Source organism: Rhincodon typus, chromosome 8, assembly GCF_021869965.1.
Source record: "Rhincodon typus isolate 14 chromosome 8, sRhiTyp1.1, whole genome shotgun sequence".
In the NCBI taxonomy this organism is placed as follows: Eukaryota; Metazoa; Chordata; class Chondrichthyes; order Orectolobiformes; family Rhincodontidae; genus Rhincodon; species Rhincodon typus.
In genome coordinates, this window is record NC_063339.1 from 46632966 (window position 1) to 46652005 (window position 19040).

The 19040-nt window shown below is 38.9% G+C and overlaps 1 protein-coding gene across 1 annotated transcript in view; it reads left to right on the forward strand.

The window, feature by feature from the left end:
* The first annotated feature begins 1086 nt into the window (after window positions 1-1086).
* Window positions 1087-19040, forward strand: part of LOC125483738 (protein TALPID3-like) — a 61584-nt gene continuing 43630 nt past the window's right edge. The window contains exon 1 of the mRNA XM_048600292.1: window positions 1087-1294. Coding sequence (XP_048456249.1) covers window positions 1099-1294 — 196 coding nt within the window. The 5' untranslated portion in view covers window positions 1087-1098. The remainder of the gene's footprint in view (window positions 1295-19040) is intronic.

A 19040-nucleotide genomic window follows, 5' to 3' on the forward strand; every position in this document is an offset into this window, starting at 1 on the left:
ATGAGTTTCTTTAGCATTCTCTTTATTTTCAGATTTTTAGCATCTGCAATATTTTGCTTTTATTCACAGTGAATATCTGCTGTAATATATACAGAGGAGACAGATCATGAAGTCAGTCATCATGAAATCTGACTTGATGTTCATGAAGCCTTTTTGGAGACAACACTTACCTCTGTGCAGTTGACCTCACATTAAGCAGCAGAAAGAACCCCAACCAGTGCTATCCAAATACATTATCAACTATTTAAAGTTTCATTGCTATCTGATTAATTTTGGTCATTTCTACAATTCTATAGGTGTTTGATACTTTTCGTGGTTGATTTAAGTTTGAAATGTCTACAGAAGTTTGCTAAAGCGATTGTTGGCCTTAACGAGTCCCCTTGGACTAGAGCAGGACTGCAACCTCAGCAGCATAAGAATCATGTTGCTAGGGCTTTGAAGATAATAACGGCAATGAAATTTTGTGTGTCAGGATCCTTCTAAGCTAAAACTGGAGATATTTGTGGAAATTTCAAAGTTTACCATGCACAGTTTCATGTCACAAAACTTTCTGTTTAAAGATTACCATTGAAGGAATGGATTGTAAGCTCTGCGCAGTGCCTTGTGTCAAATTGTTGATGGGCTGCTGCAGAGTTCTCAATGCATCAACCATTTTGTTCTGCATACCAGCAGTGTTCTTTTCGAGGTTGCCCATTAAAGTCCTCAGTTGAGACCTGATGGCATCATTAAAGAATGTCAAGTGAGCTTCAAAGTCTGAGGAAGGGTGACTGGACCCAAAACATTAACTTTGATTTCTCTTCACTGATGCTGCCAGACCTGGTGAGCTTTTCCGGCAACTTCTGTTTGAGCTTCACAATAGCAGCTTGAATAGTTTCAAATTGTGGTCCCCACTCAAATTTTTGGGAACTACCCAATACTTAGCCCAAATTTAAAATTGCATATTGGATCTTTTGAGCTACAACTCTTCAAATGTATTGTTTCTTTTTTGAAATTAATTGAGTAGATATAATCTTCAGAGAAGATGTCTTATTCATGACTTTTGCCATAAATTTATTGCTGATGCCCTATATCTTTTTTGTCATTTTAATAGGTGTCAAGATGAAATCCACAAGAACTCAAACTGCATCATCGGCACTCAAGAAAGCCATAACCACCCCAGGGAGAGAGCAGCACATCTCTGTTCCAGATTTTCAGAGCAGCCAATACTTGTTTAGTCCATCACACCAGATGCCATCAACATCACCTATTTCAGGCCCAATTGAAGGACAACTTGTCCCAATGGCTGTTGCCCTAGGTATGTTGAAATTTAAACTTGATTATCAGAAGTGGTTATTTCTGTTCCAAAAATGATAAAGTTCTGTCTTGATCATTGTCTATCTTCTGTATTCTTCCTGTAATAGATTCGTTCTTCATTTTCTGAGATAATTTGGTCCAATGATGAATATGTATATATTTGAGTACAGGATGATGATAGAGTTGGAAACTCTCTCCTTCTGAGTTTGTGTCTTTAAATCTCGACAGAGAAGCATAAACAGATTGAAGTTTTATGTTTATGTAGCTATTATTATGTGAAATGTGAAATGGTGAAATAAAAGCGGACTAAATATCATGACCACAGGCAGTTGTGAGAAAGTGTGCCCATGCATTTTTTTTTATAATGCTAGAAGCTGAGTCTAGACATTGCCAGCATTTGATCCTTTACCAGGTATGCTTAACACTCTGTTCTATTTCGGCATTATTTAATATTCTGCTATATTTTGTGCTGTGTATCTGAGCAGTCAGTGGAATCAGAGTACTGGAGCATTGGAAAGGCCAGTATTTGTTGTTCATCCCTCATTGCTCTTGAAATATAGGGAGAGCTAACCATTTGGATACATAACTAGCTTGAAGGTAGGAGACAGCGAGTGCTGATGGAGGGATGCTTTACAGATTTAGAGGCCTGTGACCAGTGGTGTGCCACAAGGGTCGGTGCTGGGTCCGCTATGGTATGTCATTTATATAAATGATTTGGATGTGAACATAGGAGGTATAGTTAGCAAGTTTACAGACAACTCCAAAATTGGTGGTGTACTGGACAGCCAAGAAGGCTACCTCAGAGTACAACGGGACCTTGATCAGATGGGCTGAGTAGTAACAAATGGAGTTTACTTTAGATAAATGTGAGGTGCTGCATTTTGGCAAAGCAAGTTAGGGCAGGACGGGTACACTTCATGATAAGATCCTACAGAGTGTTGCCAAACAAAGAGACCTTGGAGTGCAGGTTCATTAGTTTTCTGAAAGTGGAATTGCAGGTAAAAGGATAGTGAAGAAGGCGTTTGGTATGCTTGCCTTTATTGGTCAGTGCATTGATTATAGAAGCTGGGAGGTCATGTTGCGGCTATACAGGACCTTGGTTAGGCCACTTTTGGAATACTGTGTTCAATTCTGGTCTCCCAGCTATTGGAAGGATGTTGTGAAACTTGAAAGGTTCAGAAAAGATTGACAAGGATGTTTCCAGGGTTGGAGGGTTTGAGGGTTTGAGCAATAGGGAGAGGCTGAAAAGACTGGGACTGTTTTCCCTGGAGTATCAGAGGGTGAGGTGTGACCTTATAAAAGTTTATAAAATCATGAGAGGCATCCATAGGGTGAGCAGCAAAGATATTTTCCCCAGGGTAGGGGAGTCTAAAACTAGAGGGCATAGGTTTAAGGTGAGAGGGGAAAGATTTAAAAGGGGCCTAAGGGACAACTTTTTCTCACAGAAGGTGGTGCATGTTTGGTACGAGCTGCCAGAGGAAGTGGTGGAAGCTGGTACAATTACAACATTTAAAAGGTATCTGGATAGGTACATGAATAGGAAGTGTTTAGAGAGATATGGGCCAAATGAGACTAGATTTATTTAGGATGGGCGTTCAGCATGGACGAGTTGGACAGAAGGGTCTGTTTCTTTGCTGTACATTTCCACGACTCAAACTGAATTGAGTACTTTGCGGGACTATTTCAGAGGACATTTAAGAGTCAACCATGTTACAGTGGATTTGGAATCACATGTAGGACAGACCAAGTAAGGATGGCTGTTTCCTTCCCTAAAGGACATTAGTGAGCCAGATGAGTTTTGACCAACAATTAGCAATGGATTCATGGTCATCTTTAGACTCCTAATTCCAGATTTTTTTAAATTGAATTCAGATTCCACCATCTGTGGTGGCAGGTTTTGATCCTGGGTCCTCAGAACATTATCTGGTTCTCTCTGGATTAACAGTCCAGCAATAATACCACCAGGCCATCACCTCCCCACGGCGAAAACCTTGTGCAGCAAATGGTAGTGACTTGGACCTTGCTACTGGTTTTATCTTGTGTGTTTCCATGATCTTCAAATGGCAGCAGAATAACATTGTAACTTGGGCTTGAACTCTCAAACAAATTTAACATACATTAAACAAACAACAAAATAGTAGCAGCCTCACAACATGTCTTTTATAGGAGTTTTTAATAATTAGCTTGCTCCTTGAATAAATAGAAGATGATACTCTGCAATTACTGCACTAAATGTTGTAACTTATTTTACAGTATAAAACATTTCCTTTGTACAGTAGCTGTCTGGGCAATAGAAAGACTTTTGTCTGTCTGATAGGTATTCTGCTTCAAGTAAAACTATTGAATAAATACAAGATAAAAATATTATGGATACTGGAAATCTGAAATAAAGACTTAAAAGCGCTGGAAAAACTCAATTCGTTTGACAACATCGTCGGAAAAATAAATTGGAACTCACAAAAGTTAGAAATACGAGAGGTAGTGGAAAAGAGAAAACAAAAAAAAAGGAAGCACTTTGATGGAATAGACTGTAGGAATGATTAAGTGACAAAGAGGATCATCATATAAGTCAAAAAGAGTTGATAATGACACTAGTTAAGTCAGAAATGTTGGATCTAGAGCAACTTCAGGATTCTACCAATGTTTCATTTACTGATATCCATGTTTTGAATTAGACAATAAAAGACTTTCAGAGATTTACAGGAGTTTTATTGTAAATCTGTAGTTTAGCACAAGCATCAATTTCCATGTTTCCCTGTCCAAAAGTCCACCCCACAGGGAAAGAACTCCACTCTTAAAAACTAAGTCCCAATGAGCATTACCTACACTCAATTAATTATGGAGCTGTTCTGTTTAAACCTAAAGGGACCTCCATTTTAACTCTGACAGACTTATTTTTAGTTAAAGAAAGGTTGTATTTATACCAGGGTACATAGGTCTAAAAACACAATTTCAGATTCTCACAATTAGATACATCCTTCTTCAAGAATCTTCAACAATTTTTCAGTAGAGGCATTTATCTTAATGAAACAATCAAATGCTGATGACAAGTATCAACCCACCTTAGATTTGTGATTTCTTTCTTCTCCAGCATCTGCTTTAAACTGACTATATCGATCATAAGCCTTTATTGACTTGCACCTTTTGTAAAATGTACATTAAAGACTAATTATCTATGTAACATTGTATTGGTATTGTTCTTTCAATGTGCTCTTCTTCACTCTTATTTTCTTTGTCTCATATACTAAGGGGCAGCTTTTCCCAACTTTCCTCACAAGGAATGTCATAAATTCTCCAGCGCTGGAATTTTTTTAAAGCTTTATTTTCTCTTGAGGTATAGTTTATCTTTTGATATTTCATGGCCTAAATAAGTTGCAGCACATGAAAACTTGCATCTGGTCTGGTCTGTGTGCCTAACCAGTTGAGCTGTCTGACAATACACCTCAATTATTCTAGCTCATCCTGGATAATAGCCCCATCTTTCTGTTCATATGTGGTATGACTAATTGCAGTAGCATCAACATTTTTCAAATAAGTTTCTTGGTATAGAATTACATTTGACTCACCATGTTTCATTTTCAAACCCACATAATTTGAAATCTCCAGAAGCTTGACTGCCAGTTTTGAATTCCTTCATAATTTGATAGATAATTTTTTCTTCCAAGTAATTGATCCTCCCCACCAAAACTTGTTTACATGCATCATAAAGATGCCCAGAAGTTTTCAAGTATAATGCCAATAGAACATTGCCAGATCTGCTTTGAGTTCTGAACATTACCTAATGTTAACAGGAGTCTCCTCACTGAAAATACCACACCCAAAAAGCATTGTTTAATCCAGAGACATTTATGCAATTTACAGAACTTCCTCTCTGTTCCTGTTGCTACATTTGCAGGCTATATGAACTTTTCCCTTGATCAAGTTATCCTGAAGGAATGTAAACAAAAAATACTGGAAATCATAATGGGTCAGGCAGCATCCATGGAGAGAGACCAAGCTGATGTTTCTAGTCTAGATGACTCTTCACCAGAACTCTCTCCATGGATGCTGCCTGACCCACTGTGATTTCCAGCATTTTTTGCTTTCGGTACAGTTTCCATCATCTGCAGTAATTTGCACCTACCTCCAAGAAGAGATCAGTAAAATCGCTAAAAAGTTGTTCAAAACCATCTTTTCCGCCATGGGAGAATATATTTTTGGTAATTGATCCCCACAGAATTACTTTTTCATGATCTTCACAATATGTATTCCCTGAGCACTTATGTCCTACCCCTCTGCTTCACAGTCGTAAAATTCATGCATGCAAAGTACATGGTGCCTCATCATCAACACCTCCTCCTGATACCTGTTTTGTATTATGTAAGTTTTTCTGTCATGTCCAATTTTTTCTGGATTTTTCCTCTTGTCCTTCTCTGTCATAGTAAACCAGATCACCAGATCTGAAAACTTCTCTAGGCAGAATGATGCAATGTCTCAATGCTCTGCTAACTATTTCTGATACCCTAGGTTTAAAAAATGTTTTTTTACAATCATATAGCACATTTAGTTGAATGCAAAAAGTCAAGCTAATCATTGTTACTTGAGGGTCGTCATGCAGTATTGACAGCAAATATAAGCAATTTTTTTGCATGTACTGCCCATGCCAGTACTGTTTGTAACTTACAGTTTAGCTGATCTGCCAGTATTTTTTGCCACAGCTCATCAATTCATTCAACTCATGGGTTCTTTCCCACAAGCCACTGCTGAACAAATTTCCTGTACCAGTATGCATATTATAATATTTCAGTTCTCCCTCAAGTCCTGAAATCTGTCATTTACAACTTCACCCCCACTATCTGTTAAGAACTTTTTTATTGACCCAAGGCCTGTGCGGACCCACTTTTCCACGACTTTGTACACTATAATCCATCCAATCATGGATTTGCTAAACCAGGTCAGCACATTTACAACAAAAGCAGAAATTGCTGGAAAAGCTAAGCAGGTCTGGCAGCATATGTGGAGTGCAGTCAGAGTTAAAATTTTGTCAACTTGATTTCCAGAACTGAGGAATGCTCACTGAACCCAAAATGTTAACTCTGATTTGCTGCCAGGGCTGCTGAGGTTTTGCAGCAATTTCTGTTTTTGTTTATGATTTCCAGCATCCACAGTTCTTTCAGTTTTTATTCACCTCATCTACAAAATGTAATAGATAGACATTCCAATCTTTGTCCCATTTCTTCAGATCCATGGCTTTTAATTTATTAAATTCTGAGGTTAAAAGATCACTTATAAATGGTTGAGATGTATTTCAATATTTAACATTGCAAGGTGATCTGTTCTACGTTTTGTTCATCCACAACTGCAGCTTCATTTAACAGGAGCTTCAATTTTTGCGAGGAAGAATGAGATAACTTTTTAATGCAGGTTCCATATAATCCTCTTCTAATAAGCCAGACTCCTATCTGCAGCGGTCAATAACACCTCTTCCTGAAAAACTCCAGGTTTCCTTAACTTAATATAATGATATCTGTATCCTGTGAATTGCAGGTTTATTACTTTACAAATACAAACATTTATTATTCTTCAGGTCCAAATGCATTTTTGCTTTTATAATCGAAAGCTTACTCAGTAATAATGGTATGTCATTCGGAATGACATCTGTACTTATGCAATGACACAGTGCTTTCACCAGGGAGAACCACTCTCTTTAAAGTTGGGGACAAATTGTCACCCCCAAATTGAATGTATGAAGGGCTTTTATAATCGTTGATCCTATTTTTGGCTGTTTTTTCCCCAGGTTTCCTTATAATAGTTCAGCAATTGACACCAAATACAGTTGAGGTTCAGCCACTATCTGGCACAACGTAACTGACTAAATCATCAGCTAAGAGACTCAAATGTCTACCTAAATCTTTGGCCACTAACACAACATTTTTTTGCTGTTTATTCACATTATGTTTATCCACAGACCATCTGTTTTATGTGTTGTTTCCAGTACTTGATTCCTCATCTTTGGACAATTTCTGACAGTCACAGTGGAACCACTTATTAATTATACTCCGTGGATTTATGGGGTTGTTTTGTTGTTGGCTGTCACCCTGAATCCTGTATTTTTCCTAGTTCAAAAACCAATTAAAGGTACGATCTCCTGCAAAACATCTTTCAGAAATTCCATCCTGATACAGATGCCTAAAAATTTGAGAAACAATATCAGAAGAGTTTTCCATTCTCTGTATCACTGCAGAATGCACATCATGTCCTGTGAAGGTAGCTGGAAACAATTGTCTCCCTGAAAATGTTTTTAGGGTGGAACTCTTTGTTTAGAAGAGAGAGTTATTCCTATGAAATTGAGCACTCATCAAAATCAAATGCCTATCTATGTGCGAAATTTATGATAATCCAATAGATAAAAAACGAGCACAGACTCTGGAATTCCTAAATTGAGTCTCTTTAGCCTTTAAAACTCCATGAGATGTTCTTCTGTGGACTGAAATTCCATCTTACTAAATTTAGCAAATATTGATCACAAGTCATCCTTGACTTCCTCAACCCAAAACGTTAACTCTGATTTCTCTCCACAGATGCTGTCAGACCTGCTGAGCTTTTCCAACAGTCTCTAGTTTTGATCCTTTTTGATAACTTTATCTGTAAAATGTTTTAGTGACTCGAATTAGAATTTTCAATCCCTCTTTGGAATCCAGGTCTGTTACATTCAGTTCTGAAAGTGCTTTATTTCTAATTTTATTCCTTCCTGCTAAGGGTAAAGCCAAAGCCTTCCTCCTCCTTGTTCAAAAATGCAACCTGAATCCACATTTCCAGCTCATTCTTCCATTGCCTGTATTGCTCCAATTCCAACAACAATGCTTGGTAATCATAATTTGTGATCCTGCAGTGCAGACTCAGGCATTCCACTTCAAAAGCCACTGGGAATTTTGTTTCTGCCATAAACAGAAATTACCTTTTTTTTATCTTCCTACCTCTGTCTAAGTCTTAAAGGTACCTACATTTATAACTGTGACAACTCTTGGGAGGATCGAAGAGCCTGTGGAAAGGGGAATTGTGGGCTGGGTTTTGAAGAGCAGGCGGCAATGAACGAAGGATACAGACAATAGTCTTTTTGATGACCTCAAGATTACAGAGGAAAAATGTGAGAGCCCAGCTAGGAGTGGAATACAAGAGACAAGTCTGGAGCTAATGATAGTGTGGTGGAATGACATTAGATGAATTGCTCCTTTGGACCGCCAATACAGCCATAATAGGTCAAATGATTTCCTTCAGTGCTGTAACCATTCTGTGACATCTACTTTCCAGACCAGCAATTACTGTTGTACAATTTTCATTCATATTTTCTAATCCTTCACTGGCCTATCTTCTTTCTTTCCCCATCTGTATAACCTCCTCTAGCCCTATGACCCTCTGAGATCACTGCACTTCTGCAGTTTTGCTTTCTTATGTCTGATTTTTAACACGCCACAATTGGTGGCTGTGCCTGCAGTTGCCTGGTCTGTAAATGCTGGAAATCCCTCCTGAAACTTCTCCACGTCTCTAACTTGCCCCGTCAAAACTAGCTGTTTGACCAAGTTTTTGGTTCCTTCTCCTAATATCTCCTTATGCGATTCTAAGTTTGGTAACATTCCTGTTAAGTGACTTAGGATATTTTACAACATTTTAAATATGGTAAACATGTAAGTTGCTATTATCATCTTCATAACCACATTTCTGGTTCAACCACAGAAGAAAGTGGGAACCTGAATTTAGGTTATAAAATGTAGCTTCTATAAAAAGTAAGATATATGATGATGTTGACAGGTTGGTCACTGATGGTTTAGTGGGTAAGTACACCATCCATGACACTGAACGACAAAGACAGAAATATGTCATGGAAAGATTGCTAAATCTGATATGAAGTGTACAATGCAATAGTCATTTCTAGTCGTGGAAAGCCAGTCGTGCAGTGCCTTGGTGCGTACCTTATTCAGACAAATAAAGTGGAACTAGAATGTTTAGCAGAGCCCTGCAGAGGCTGTGATCTCATTAAGTATACTGGTAAATTGCAGCTAGTTCCAGCTAATGCTGTGCCATTGAAGGTCATTCAGCTACCCTGCTGGCGAGCATCATTGAAGAAGCATTGAACTTTAGTCCCTGCATTAATAAGAAGGCTCCCTGTACATACACTCAAAATTTATAAAGGGCATTGGAAGCAAATGAAGCTTTAAGTGAAGAATATTGGAGGAGGCACATTGAAATGCCAAACGAGATTCTAATGGCAGATGTTTACAAGAAATCCTTGCATTATTAATTTCTTTTGTGCTTAAGAATTTTATTGCAGATAAATGCATAAACAATTATACTATTGTAGTTCAGGACCAGTTAAAATCTTTAGAACAGCAATCTTTTTCTTTAGTTTCCACAGTTCATGTCATTTCCTGAAGTTGAAACCTGAATAAAGATTCATATTCAGAGAATTTATTCTGGTTAGCAATAATTTAAGCTCCAGAACAAGTCATAATTATATTTTGTATGATGTCATCTGCACTAAATTTGTCGAACTTTCTGCATATATAAGTACACGTATAATTGCAGATTTATTCATGGTATTCCAACAGACTCAGAAGAGGAATTAAATTAATTTATTCTCAATGATTCTAAGACTATACGAAAAAGCAGGAAAGTAAAATCATTTGGGGAAGAACAGGAAACTGGAAGTCGCAAATGTAACCCCTAAGAAGTGACTAAGTTCAGTGCAAGAAGAACGTCCCTCCTCTAAATATTAAGCTGAAATGTTTTTAAAACAACATCAATTACCTTTTGGGAAAAAAAGGAACAACCATAGGGCTTTTAGCTTTTAGACTGGACAATTACCATTATTTTGCATCACATTCATCAACATTCTTTATTTCTTACTAGCAAGTGTTTATGTTTTACTTGACCTATTAAGCACTGAATGGATGTTTTGATACAGCTGCATTTATTATCAATGCGACATGTCACAGCGACAGTGAACACACACAAGTAGTTGTGGTGCAACAGAACGGAATGGGGGCTGCCTGGAACAACAGTGGTACTGCCCATACAATCACATGACAGGGCTGAGTCAAATTCCTGAGTGTCAGTTCACTGAAATCAACAGAAATTTTGCCTCTGTTGTAACAACCAGTAAAAGCATTTCAGAATGATGAGTATGGCAGGTAATTGCTAGAGCACTTTTGAATAATGCCCTCAGCCTTATATAAGCCACTGGGTTGATGTCTCACTTTTATGATTTTGGACAAGTTGAAAAATCCACATAGGTTTAAGGGGCAACTACAATCCATGGAAGGAATTGGTTCACATGGAAAAGATCTGCGTACGGCTCTGTCACTTCATAACACTGCCATGGGAGTTTTGATTCAGTCCTGCTGTATGATTAAATGGATAATGCCATCTTTGTTTCAGGCAGCCACCATTCTTTTTTGTTACACCACTGCAGTTTGCATGGTGGTGTTAAAAGTAAAAGCAGCTATTTAGACTGGCCAAGACAATATTTTGGAATTTTTAAAGCAATCATGGTGGATGAGAGGCCATTCGGCCCATCAAGTCCACACCAGCTCCTCAAAGAATATTCCACCCAGACCGAACCCCCCACCCTATCCCCATAACCCCACATTTCCCAAGGCTAATCCACCTGCACATCTTTGGACTGTGGGAGGAAATCACAGCACCCGGAGGAAACCCACATAGAGACCAGGAGAATGTACAAACTCCACACAGATAGTCACCCAAGACTGGATTTGAACTTGGGTCCCTGGTACTGTGAGGCAGCAGTGCAAACCATCTTTATCCAATGACAAAAAGAAATGGCCTTTGTAATATTAGATTTTTTTTTAAACAAGCATGAACTATTATATTCTGTTTCTGTTTTTGTTTCTGATTTACAGCATCTGCAGTTCTTTTGGTTTTTAAATACAATGTTTTGTGTACTTTTCACTAAATCTTTCTAAAAGCTGTAAGCCTACAAGGTGGCAAAACTAAATGGACCAAATATAAAAATTTAAAAAATTAAAAATTATGTAGAATCGTAGATTCATGCAGCACAGAAACAGATCCTTCAGTCCCACTCATCCACACCAATCAGACATCCCCATCTGACCAAGTCCCATTTGCCAGCATTTGGCCCATAACCCTCTCAACTCTTCCTATTCATGTACCCATCCAGATGCTTTTTAAACGTTCTTAACTGTACCAGCCTCCACCACTTCCTCTGGCAGCTCATTTCATTCATGCACCACCTCTATGTGTAAAAATTACCCCTTGGGACCTCTTTAAATTTTTCCCTGCTCACCTTAAACTTATGCCGTCTAGTTTTGGACTCCTTCATCCTAAGAAAAAGATCTATCTGCAATGCAGTCAGGTTATCATTAGCTTGCAGTTGCCACAGTGACGCTGTTGACAGCTCTGCAGCTAATGGTGGTGACAGCTTTCAGGCAGCCATCTCCTGGCATGATGAAACACTTCATTTACTATTTTGTGTCAGGCTATATTTATACATTAAAACAATGTGCTCCCTAAATAGAAATCTAGGAAATAACCATTATGAATCATGCTGCATTACTATTAGATAGCCGTGTTGCATTAAATGCAGCTTGATACGATATAGGGCAGAGAAAGTCAAAAGATGCCTGTGAAAAGGCAGATTTATAGTGATTGTAAAGTAGTTAACTGTATTCTCACAAAGTAAAGCCCCCAGAGGCTGTTATATTCCAGTTATGTGAAATTACTCCTTTCTTGGCTTTTCCATTGTAATAAAGTGTTCATCATACAGCCCGGAAACAGACCCTTCAGTCCAACTCGTCCACGGCGACCAGACATCCCACTCTGACCTAGTCCCATTTGCCAGCATTTCATTCTAAACCCTTCCTATTCATATACTTATCCAGATCCCTTTTAAATGTTGCAATTGTTCCAGTCTCCATTACTTCCACTGGCAACTCATTCCCAACACGCACCACTCTCTGCGTGAAAACGTTACTCCTCAGGTCCTTTTTTAAATCTGTTGAGGGCAGATTTTTCTGGCTTTGGTGTAGATGTGAGTATGGAGGTTATTGATTTAAATCAAGATAGAGGGACTTATTTTAACAACATTGCCGCATCTAATTATAATATTAGGTAATCCAATTGTCTTTCCACTGATTCACTTCAACATTTATCAGTATTGCAGCAAAGTTGCAGAATTGGCTCAAGAGGTCGTCAGGAACATACAAGGTACTTATTACTTATCAAATATAAATGAGTGACCATGTTGCTGCTGTTTATGTTTAGTTCTGAGTGAAAAATAAAACTAGTCACATTATTTATCAAGGTTTAAAGATCTGACCCTTTCTGACAAGGAGTTCCACAATTCCTGTGAGGAAAGTTTTAAATGAATAGCACTGGAGTAGAGACTGGTTGAGAAATATGAGGGACCAGATTATGGACGGATTGGAAGCAGTCTGAGATGTTTTGAAGTTCATGTACATTAATATGATTAACCTTGGTGAGCTGCGCATACAAGTTGCTACATGAAACTATGATAATTATAAAGACCTAGTTCATAGCCAGATAGGATTGATTGGGCACTGAGAAGGTATTGAGGAAAGATGGGAAGGGAAAAAGGGGGCAGCAGTATTGTGCAAATAAACGATTATACCACTTACTTGCTCAATGGTGATACTATCAAGCCACTCTATGGAATTAACATTGTAGGCCCCCACTCATTCTGTGCCCCTGCCATCCTCATTGCTTCTTCCAGTTGTTATTCAACATAGAGCTGTACAGATTCACTGCTGAGAGGAGGGTGCTATGTTAGTTATCAGCCAGAGATTTCCATGCTCGTGTTTTATCTGATGCCATGAGACTTCATGAGACCTGGAACTAATATTGAGTGCTCCCAGGGCCATATCCTGTCATCTGTATTCCTCTGTACTGCCACCGCTACTGTTGAAGGGAAAAGATGCATCCCGATATGATGACATATCAGCTATAAGGTGTGATTTTAAGAGTATAATTTGTCAGGCTATTGCTTTCGTATGGGAAAGCAGTCCCAATTTTGGCATTAGTTAATGAGGAGGACTTTGAAAGGTCAACTAGTCAGGTTGTACCATTGTTGTTTCTGGAATGTGCTGTGTGGAATGCCAGATTTAATTCTTCTTTAACTTTTCTCTAGTGGTTTCATATAACCGACTGGTTATCTAGGCCATTTCAGAGGGTAATTAGAATAAATCCTATTGCTGTGGGTCTGGAGTAAAATTGTGGGCTACACCAGGTAAAGGTGGCAGATTTGCTTGCAGAATGGGCATTGCTATACCAAGTGAGTTTTTACAACAATCTGTTACCGTCATAGCTGTCATCACTGAGGCAGACATTTTATTTAAGATTTTCTATTTTATTGATTTTATTACCATCAGCTGCCATTTGAGGTCGGGACTTCGAAACATTAGTCTGTGCCTCAGAATAGAATAGCCTTTATTTTCACATATACTGATTGAGTATAGTGAAAAGTTTATATGTCGCCAATTGTAGCGCTGACTTAAATACAAAAGTACCTCGGCACAGCTTCTTTAGTTACAAGATTTTAGACAGTACAGAAATAAAATGTCCAGCTTTACAAAAGTAAAAGCTCAGTACAGTAAACCACACTGGCACCTAGCTTCCAGTCCGCACCGGGCCCTGGCTCCACACCACGCCGACGAGACACCACACCAGCAGGCCACTGCACCATCGCCACGCCGGGAGGCCACTGCACCAGGTCGCCACGCCGGGAGGCCACTGCATCAGGTCGCCATGTCGGGAGGTCACTGCACCAGGTCGCCACGCCACGCTGGGAGGTCACTGCACCAGGTCACCACGCCACGCCGGGAGGTCACTGCACCAGGCTGGGAGGTTGCCACGCTGGGAGGCCACTGCACCAGGTCGCCACGCCATGCCGGGAGGTGACTGCACTAGGTCGCCATGCCACGTTGGGAGGAGGCCACTGGGTTACTAGTTTAATTTTTATTCTTATCACAGGAAGTAAGTATTACTGGCAGTGTCAGCATTTGTTGCCCATTCCTAATTGCCGATGATGTGCTGAGCTTCCTTGAACTGTTGCTGTCCTCCTTTGGATTTCTGAATATTAAAATATTAAGCAGTAGTGTTCTGCAATAGCTGCCCATTAAAATGCCATGGTTTCCATTTTTGCAATTCAGCTGGATATTGATTGATTTCAATCCGGAATCAAAATGCCAGACTGAGTTGCATAATACTTCTGATGACTTTTATTATGCCTCTGCTATGAAGCGGTTTTTCTTTTAAATGATCAGGTCTGACTCTGTCTTTTCTCAATTTATATCAGGTTGATTGAAGTTTGTGCTGAAATGTATTCTTTTGACTACCTTTCTACAACTTCATGGAATAAGTTTTTGTTTGTACTGATCTGGAGTTCCAGAGCGTGGCCCTGGTGTTTGGTTGGATTTTTTCCGGTTAGAGCAATCAACATAGAGTCGCTGTTATGCATTTTTCTTTTGCCTCACACTTCGATAATTTCTTTGACCTGCCAGGTGTTGTGTGTGGCTACACCATCTCCTATTCTGTTGTATATTTTCTTACATAATATATTCATGACTATCAAATAATAATATTAGTATATTAGTTCCTGTCCTCTGGCCTTGGTTAAGGTTCTGATCATTATAGTACGCAGTGGTTCCATGTTGTTTCTGCTGCCTCCAGTTTCAGCTTCTTATTGCTGATTCTTCTAACATTTGTATTTATACATCACGATTTAGATTTGTCCACTTTCATTTCCTTTATTCTTTCATGGCTGTCACAGTCAAGGACCATTGTTGGTTGCCTATCCCTAAAATTCTTTGAACTGAGTGGGTGTCGAGATGCATGTAGGACGGACCTAGTCAGAATGGCAGATTTCCAGCTCTAAATGGATTTGATGAATCAGGTGGACTTTTGTACGAATTGATGCTAGTTTTATGACATCATTGAAACTAACATTTTGTAGTCTCACTTTCTAAATAGAGTTTAAATTCCGCCAGTTGCCATGGTTCATCCAGAGTATCAGTCTGACTGTCTGGATTACTAGTTAAGTGACATAATCACTGTTTCACTGTCTTCCCCAACTTTCACATCAGGATAGGGTCAAAATATTTGGGCTGTTTTCATTAGAGAACAGTAGAATCAAGGTGTAGTTCTGTAGTTACTAGAACACAAAATGAGGCCATTTGTCCCATTACCTCATAGAATCCCTACAGTGTGGAAACAGGCCCTTTGGCCCAACAAATCCACACCGACCATTGGAGCATCCCACCCAGACCCATCCCTCTATAACCCAGCTAATCTACACATCCCTGAACACTACGGGCAATTTGGCATTGCCAATCCACCAAGCCTGCACAGCTTTGGACTGTGGGAAGAAACCGGAGCACCCGGAGGAAACCCACGCAGACGTGGGGAGAACGTGCAAACTCCACACAGTTGCCCGAGGGTGGAATTGAACCCCGGTCCCTGGCGCTGTGAGGCAACAGTGCTAACCACTGAGCCACTGTTATCCTCCATTCAACAGTTGTCCTGATCCTATATCCTCACCATTCTTCCATTCCTTTTCATACGTCTCTCCTTCAAACACTTCAACACTTTATTCTTAATGTTGGTATTATCTCTGCTTCAGTCACAACAAGAATGTATGCCCATAGCTTCACAATGCTCTGTAAAAAGAAAAAAAAATCTCCTACTAAATTATTTATCACTTTCAAACAATCTTATATCTATGTCACCTTATGTTCTAGCATTCACCCACTAAAAAGTCTGTTTATATGTACCCATTGTCAACCTTTCACACATTTAAACATACCTCAAAAAATCCTGCTATCTCCTCTCTTCTAATGAAAACAATAACAATTTTGATCCACTCTTTATATTTGTATTTCATAATACTAGATGGCATGGTTCATCTATATCATGCCCTCTCTATTGACCAATGTATTGTCCATAGTGTGGAACCCGGAAGAGTATGCAGTATTCCCAATTTTACCTTATTAGAATTTTATGTGGATTTGCCTCACTTCTCAATTTTTTTCATCTGTACCACTATCTATAAAACTCGATTTTAAATTAGCTTGTTTTTTTTTTGAGGGATGTGGGTGTTATTTGTGAGGGCAACAACTTGCCCAGACCTAAATTGCCCTTGAACTGTGTGGCTTGCTAGGGCTATTTCAAAGGGTGCTGAAGAGTTAACTGCATTGCTGAGTCTGGAGTCATATGTAGGTCAGACCACGTAAGGACAGCTGATTTCTTTCCTTCACCAAGTGGAATTTTACAACATTTAACGACAGTCAATTCAGACTAATTCAGATTTATTAATTAATTTCAGTTCCATCAGCTGCTGTGGTGACATTTGGACTCCAGTACCCAGACATTAGCATTGACCTCTGGGTTACTAGTCCAGTGACATTACCTCTGTGTCATCACCTCTCCTTTTAATGCCCATAATAATTTCATGTGCTGAATTTAATGTCATGTAACCTGAACTCCCAAGCACATTAATTCAGCCTCATCACTCTTCCCTCCCCATTCAAAGTGTACTATACTTTGTAAAAAATGTAGCATATCATCTTAAGTGTCATTGAATGCCATCAGCTTGCTTTTTATCCCTTCCATCATTGTATCAATACTCCTTGCATCTTCCTTTTTATCCTCAATTATTTCTTTTCAAATCCTTCTGTTCCAGTAATGTGCACATTTGACAAATAGTCCCTCTTGGCCTTTACAAAAATTCTCGATGTCATCAATGAACATAAGTAGTTCTAGTTATCAAAACTTCATGCATCACTATCCAAACCAACCTGCCTGAAAAACTATCCTAAATTTCTACTTTCTCTTTCTTCCCTCTAACCTTTTTAAAATTAATTTATTTTCACTCTCCTACTTTTGTAGTCTTAATAATCACTAATACTCCCTTTTGTCAAGCCTTGTTAGTAGTTCTCTGAACTTCCAATTTGACTACATGTCACTCCACCATATCTGTCATTTCCTAATACAATGATGATGAAATTTATTAGAATTTAATAATTGTGACTTTAATTATATGTTCCAAATTTTCTTTACCTCATTTGCAAAACTAACCACCTTGTAACTACCTAGGTTAGCTCAGTTTTCCTTTTTGAAAATTCATATTCCATTCGCCACTCTTTTGTTCTTCAGCATAAATTCATCATCAATATAATTTCTGGGACATCCACTTTTCCTTTATCCATAAAGGAGTGTGTGCAAGAACAAATGTAGAAAGTTTTATTGTGAGACATAGCTTTGACATGGGAAGAAGATGAGGATAACTGTTGGTGACAGCTGATCAGATGGGAATGTGAGGAAATGCCATAAATGAGAGGAATGGGTGAAGCTGTCAGCTGAGTTAGTCTCAGCAGTTCTGTTCAAACGAAGTCTGGGGAAGTCAGTTTTGGGAGTTTGACATTTGACTGTTACCACTCACCATTTTGCCCTGATAAATTCATTAAACCTCTTGCAGCACACTATCTAGGAGTAAATCCTCACCCTTCTGCTACTTCTTCTGCCACTTCAAGCCATATTGTCCTCGAAGCAATCATCTTCCTCTCATCAGCTGGGAAGAACATGTCTCTGCGAGCCTTTGTAACTCATAGCATGGTGTGAAAGGGAGTCTGAGAGAACTTTAGGTAGCTTTTGTTCATAGAATTATTGAATGGTTACAGCATAAAAGGAGGCCATTGGCTCACTGAGTTTCCACCGGTGCTCTGCAAGGGCAATTCAAGTCATCCAGCTACCTCTCCCCTGCAGTTTATATGTTTTTGTCAGTTGCTCAGCCAGTTCCCTTTTGTAAGCCATAATTGAACCTGCCTGCACTAACCCTCCCAAGGCAGTGCATTCCAGATCCTAACCGCTCATTGACTAAGAAAATGTTTTCTCATGTTGCCTTTGGTTCTTTTGCAATAACCTTAAATTTATGTCCTCTGCTTCTCAATACTTTCACCAAAACAGTTTCTATCTTCGTATAATCCCCATGGAAACCAATAACTTTTAAAAATACATTTGAACTTGCCATGAGTAACTGAACTGATCTCACGCAAGATTTCAAGTCTTAAGACTTCTCTTGTAGTACACAGACTTAAGGTAACATTGACTAAAAACCTATGTTAGTAGGCAACTTATACTCTAAACTACAGAATAGTTCCCCCGATTATCATGTAAAAAGATTGAATGTTACCTTCTATAGTTACTTTACTGTCCCTTGAGTTGATCCTTCATTCCCCAAGTGCCAATTCAAAGTTCCTAGTTCCTTTTTCCTTTTCCATCCAGATAACCTGTAATCTTAAACTGACCTCTACAGTATGGGCTATCCTGGCAATGCCTCCCTCTGGTCAAATCTAGCATTGATTAAAACCCTCATGACTCCAGTCTCTTCAATCTGAGCTCAAACTTCTGCCTGATTTTAGTTATTGAATAATAGAGACTTGCTGACCCTATTTATCTTTTCTCTGTCTCTCTCTCTCTTTATTTGTCTCTCTTTCTCTCCCTCACAGATCATTGCAGACTGGTTCTGCCCATGACATACAGTGATATTTTAGGACAATTGGCAAGCAGTGGGACAATAGCTTCCAAAGCACAACTCCATGCCAATCTAAATGACATTTGATCTTGTATCTAGATATTAATGCTAAGAGTTATAGAATTAAATAGACGAGTTGAAGTATAACCGTTTACAAAGCTTAGCATTCCAAACATTTCCCTCAACT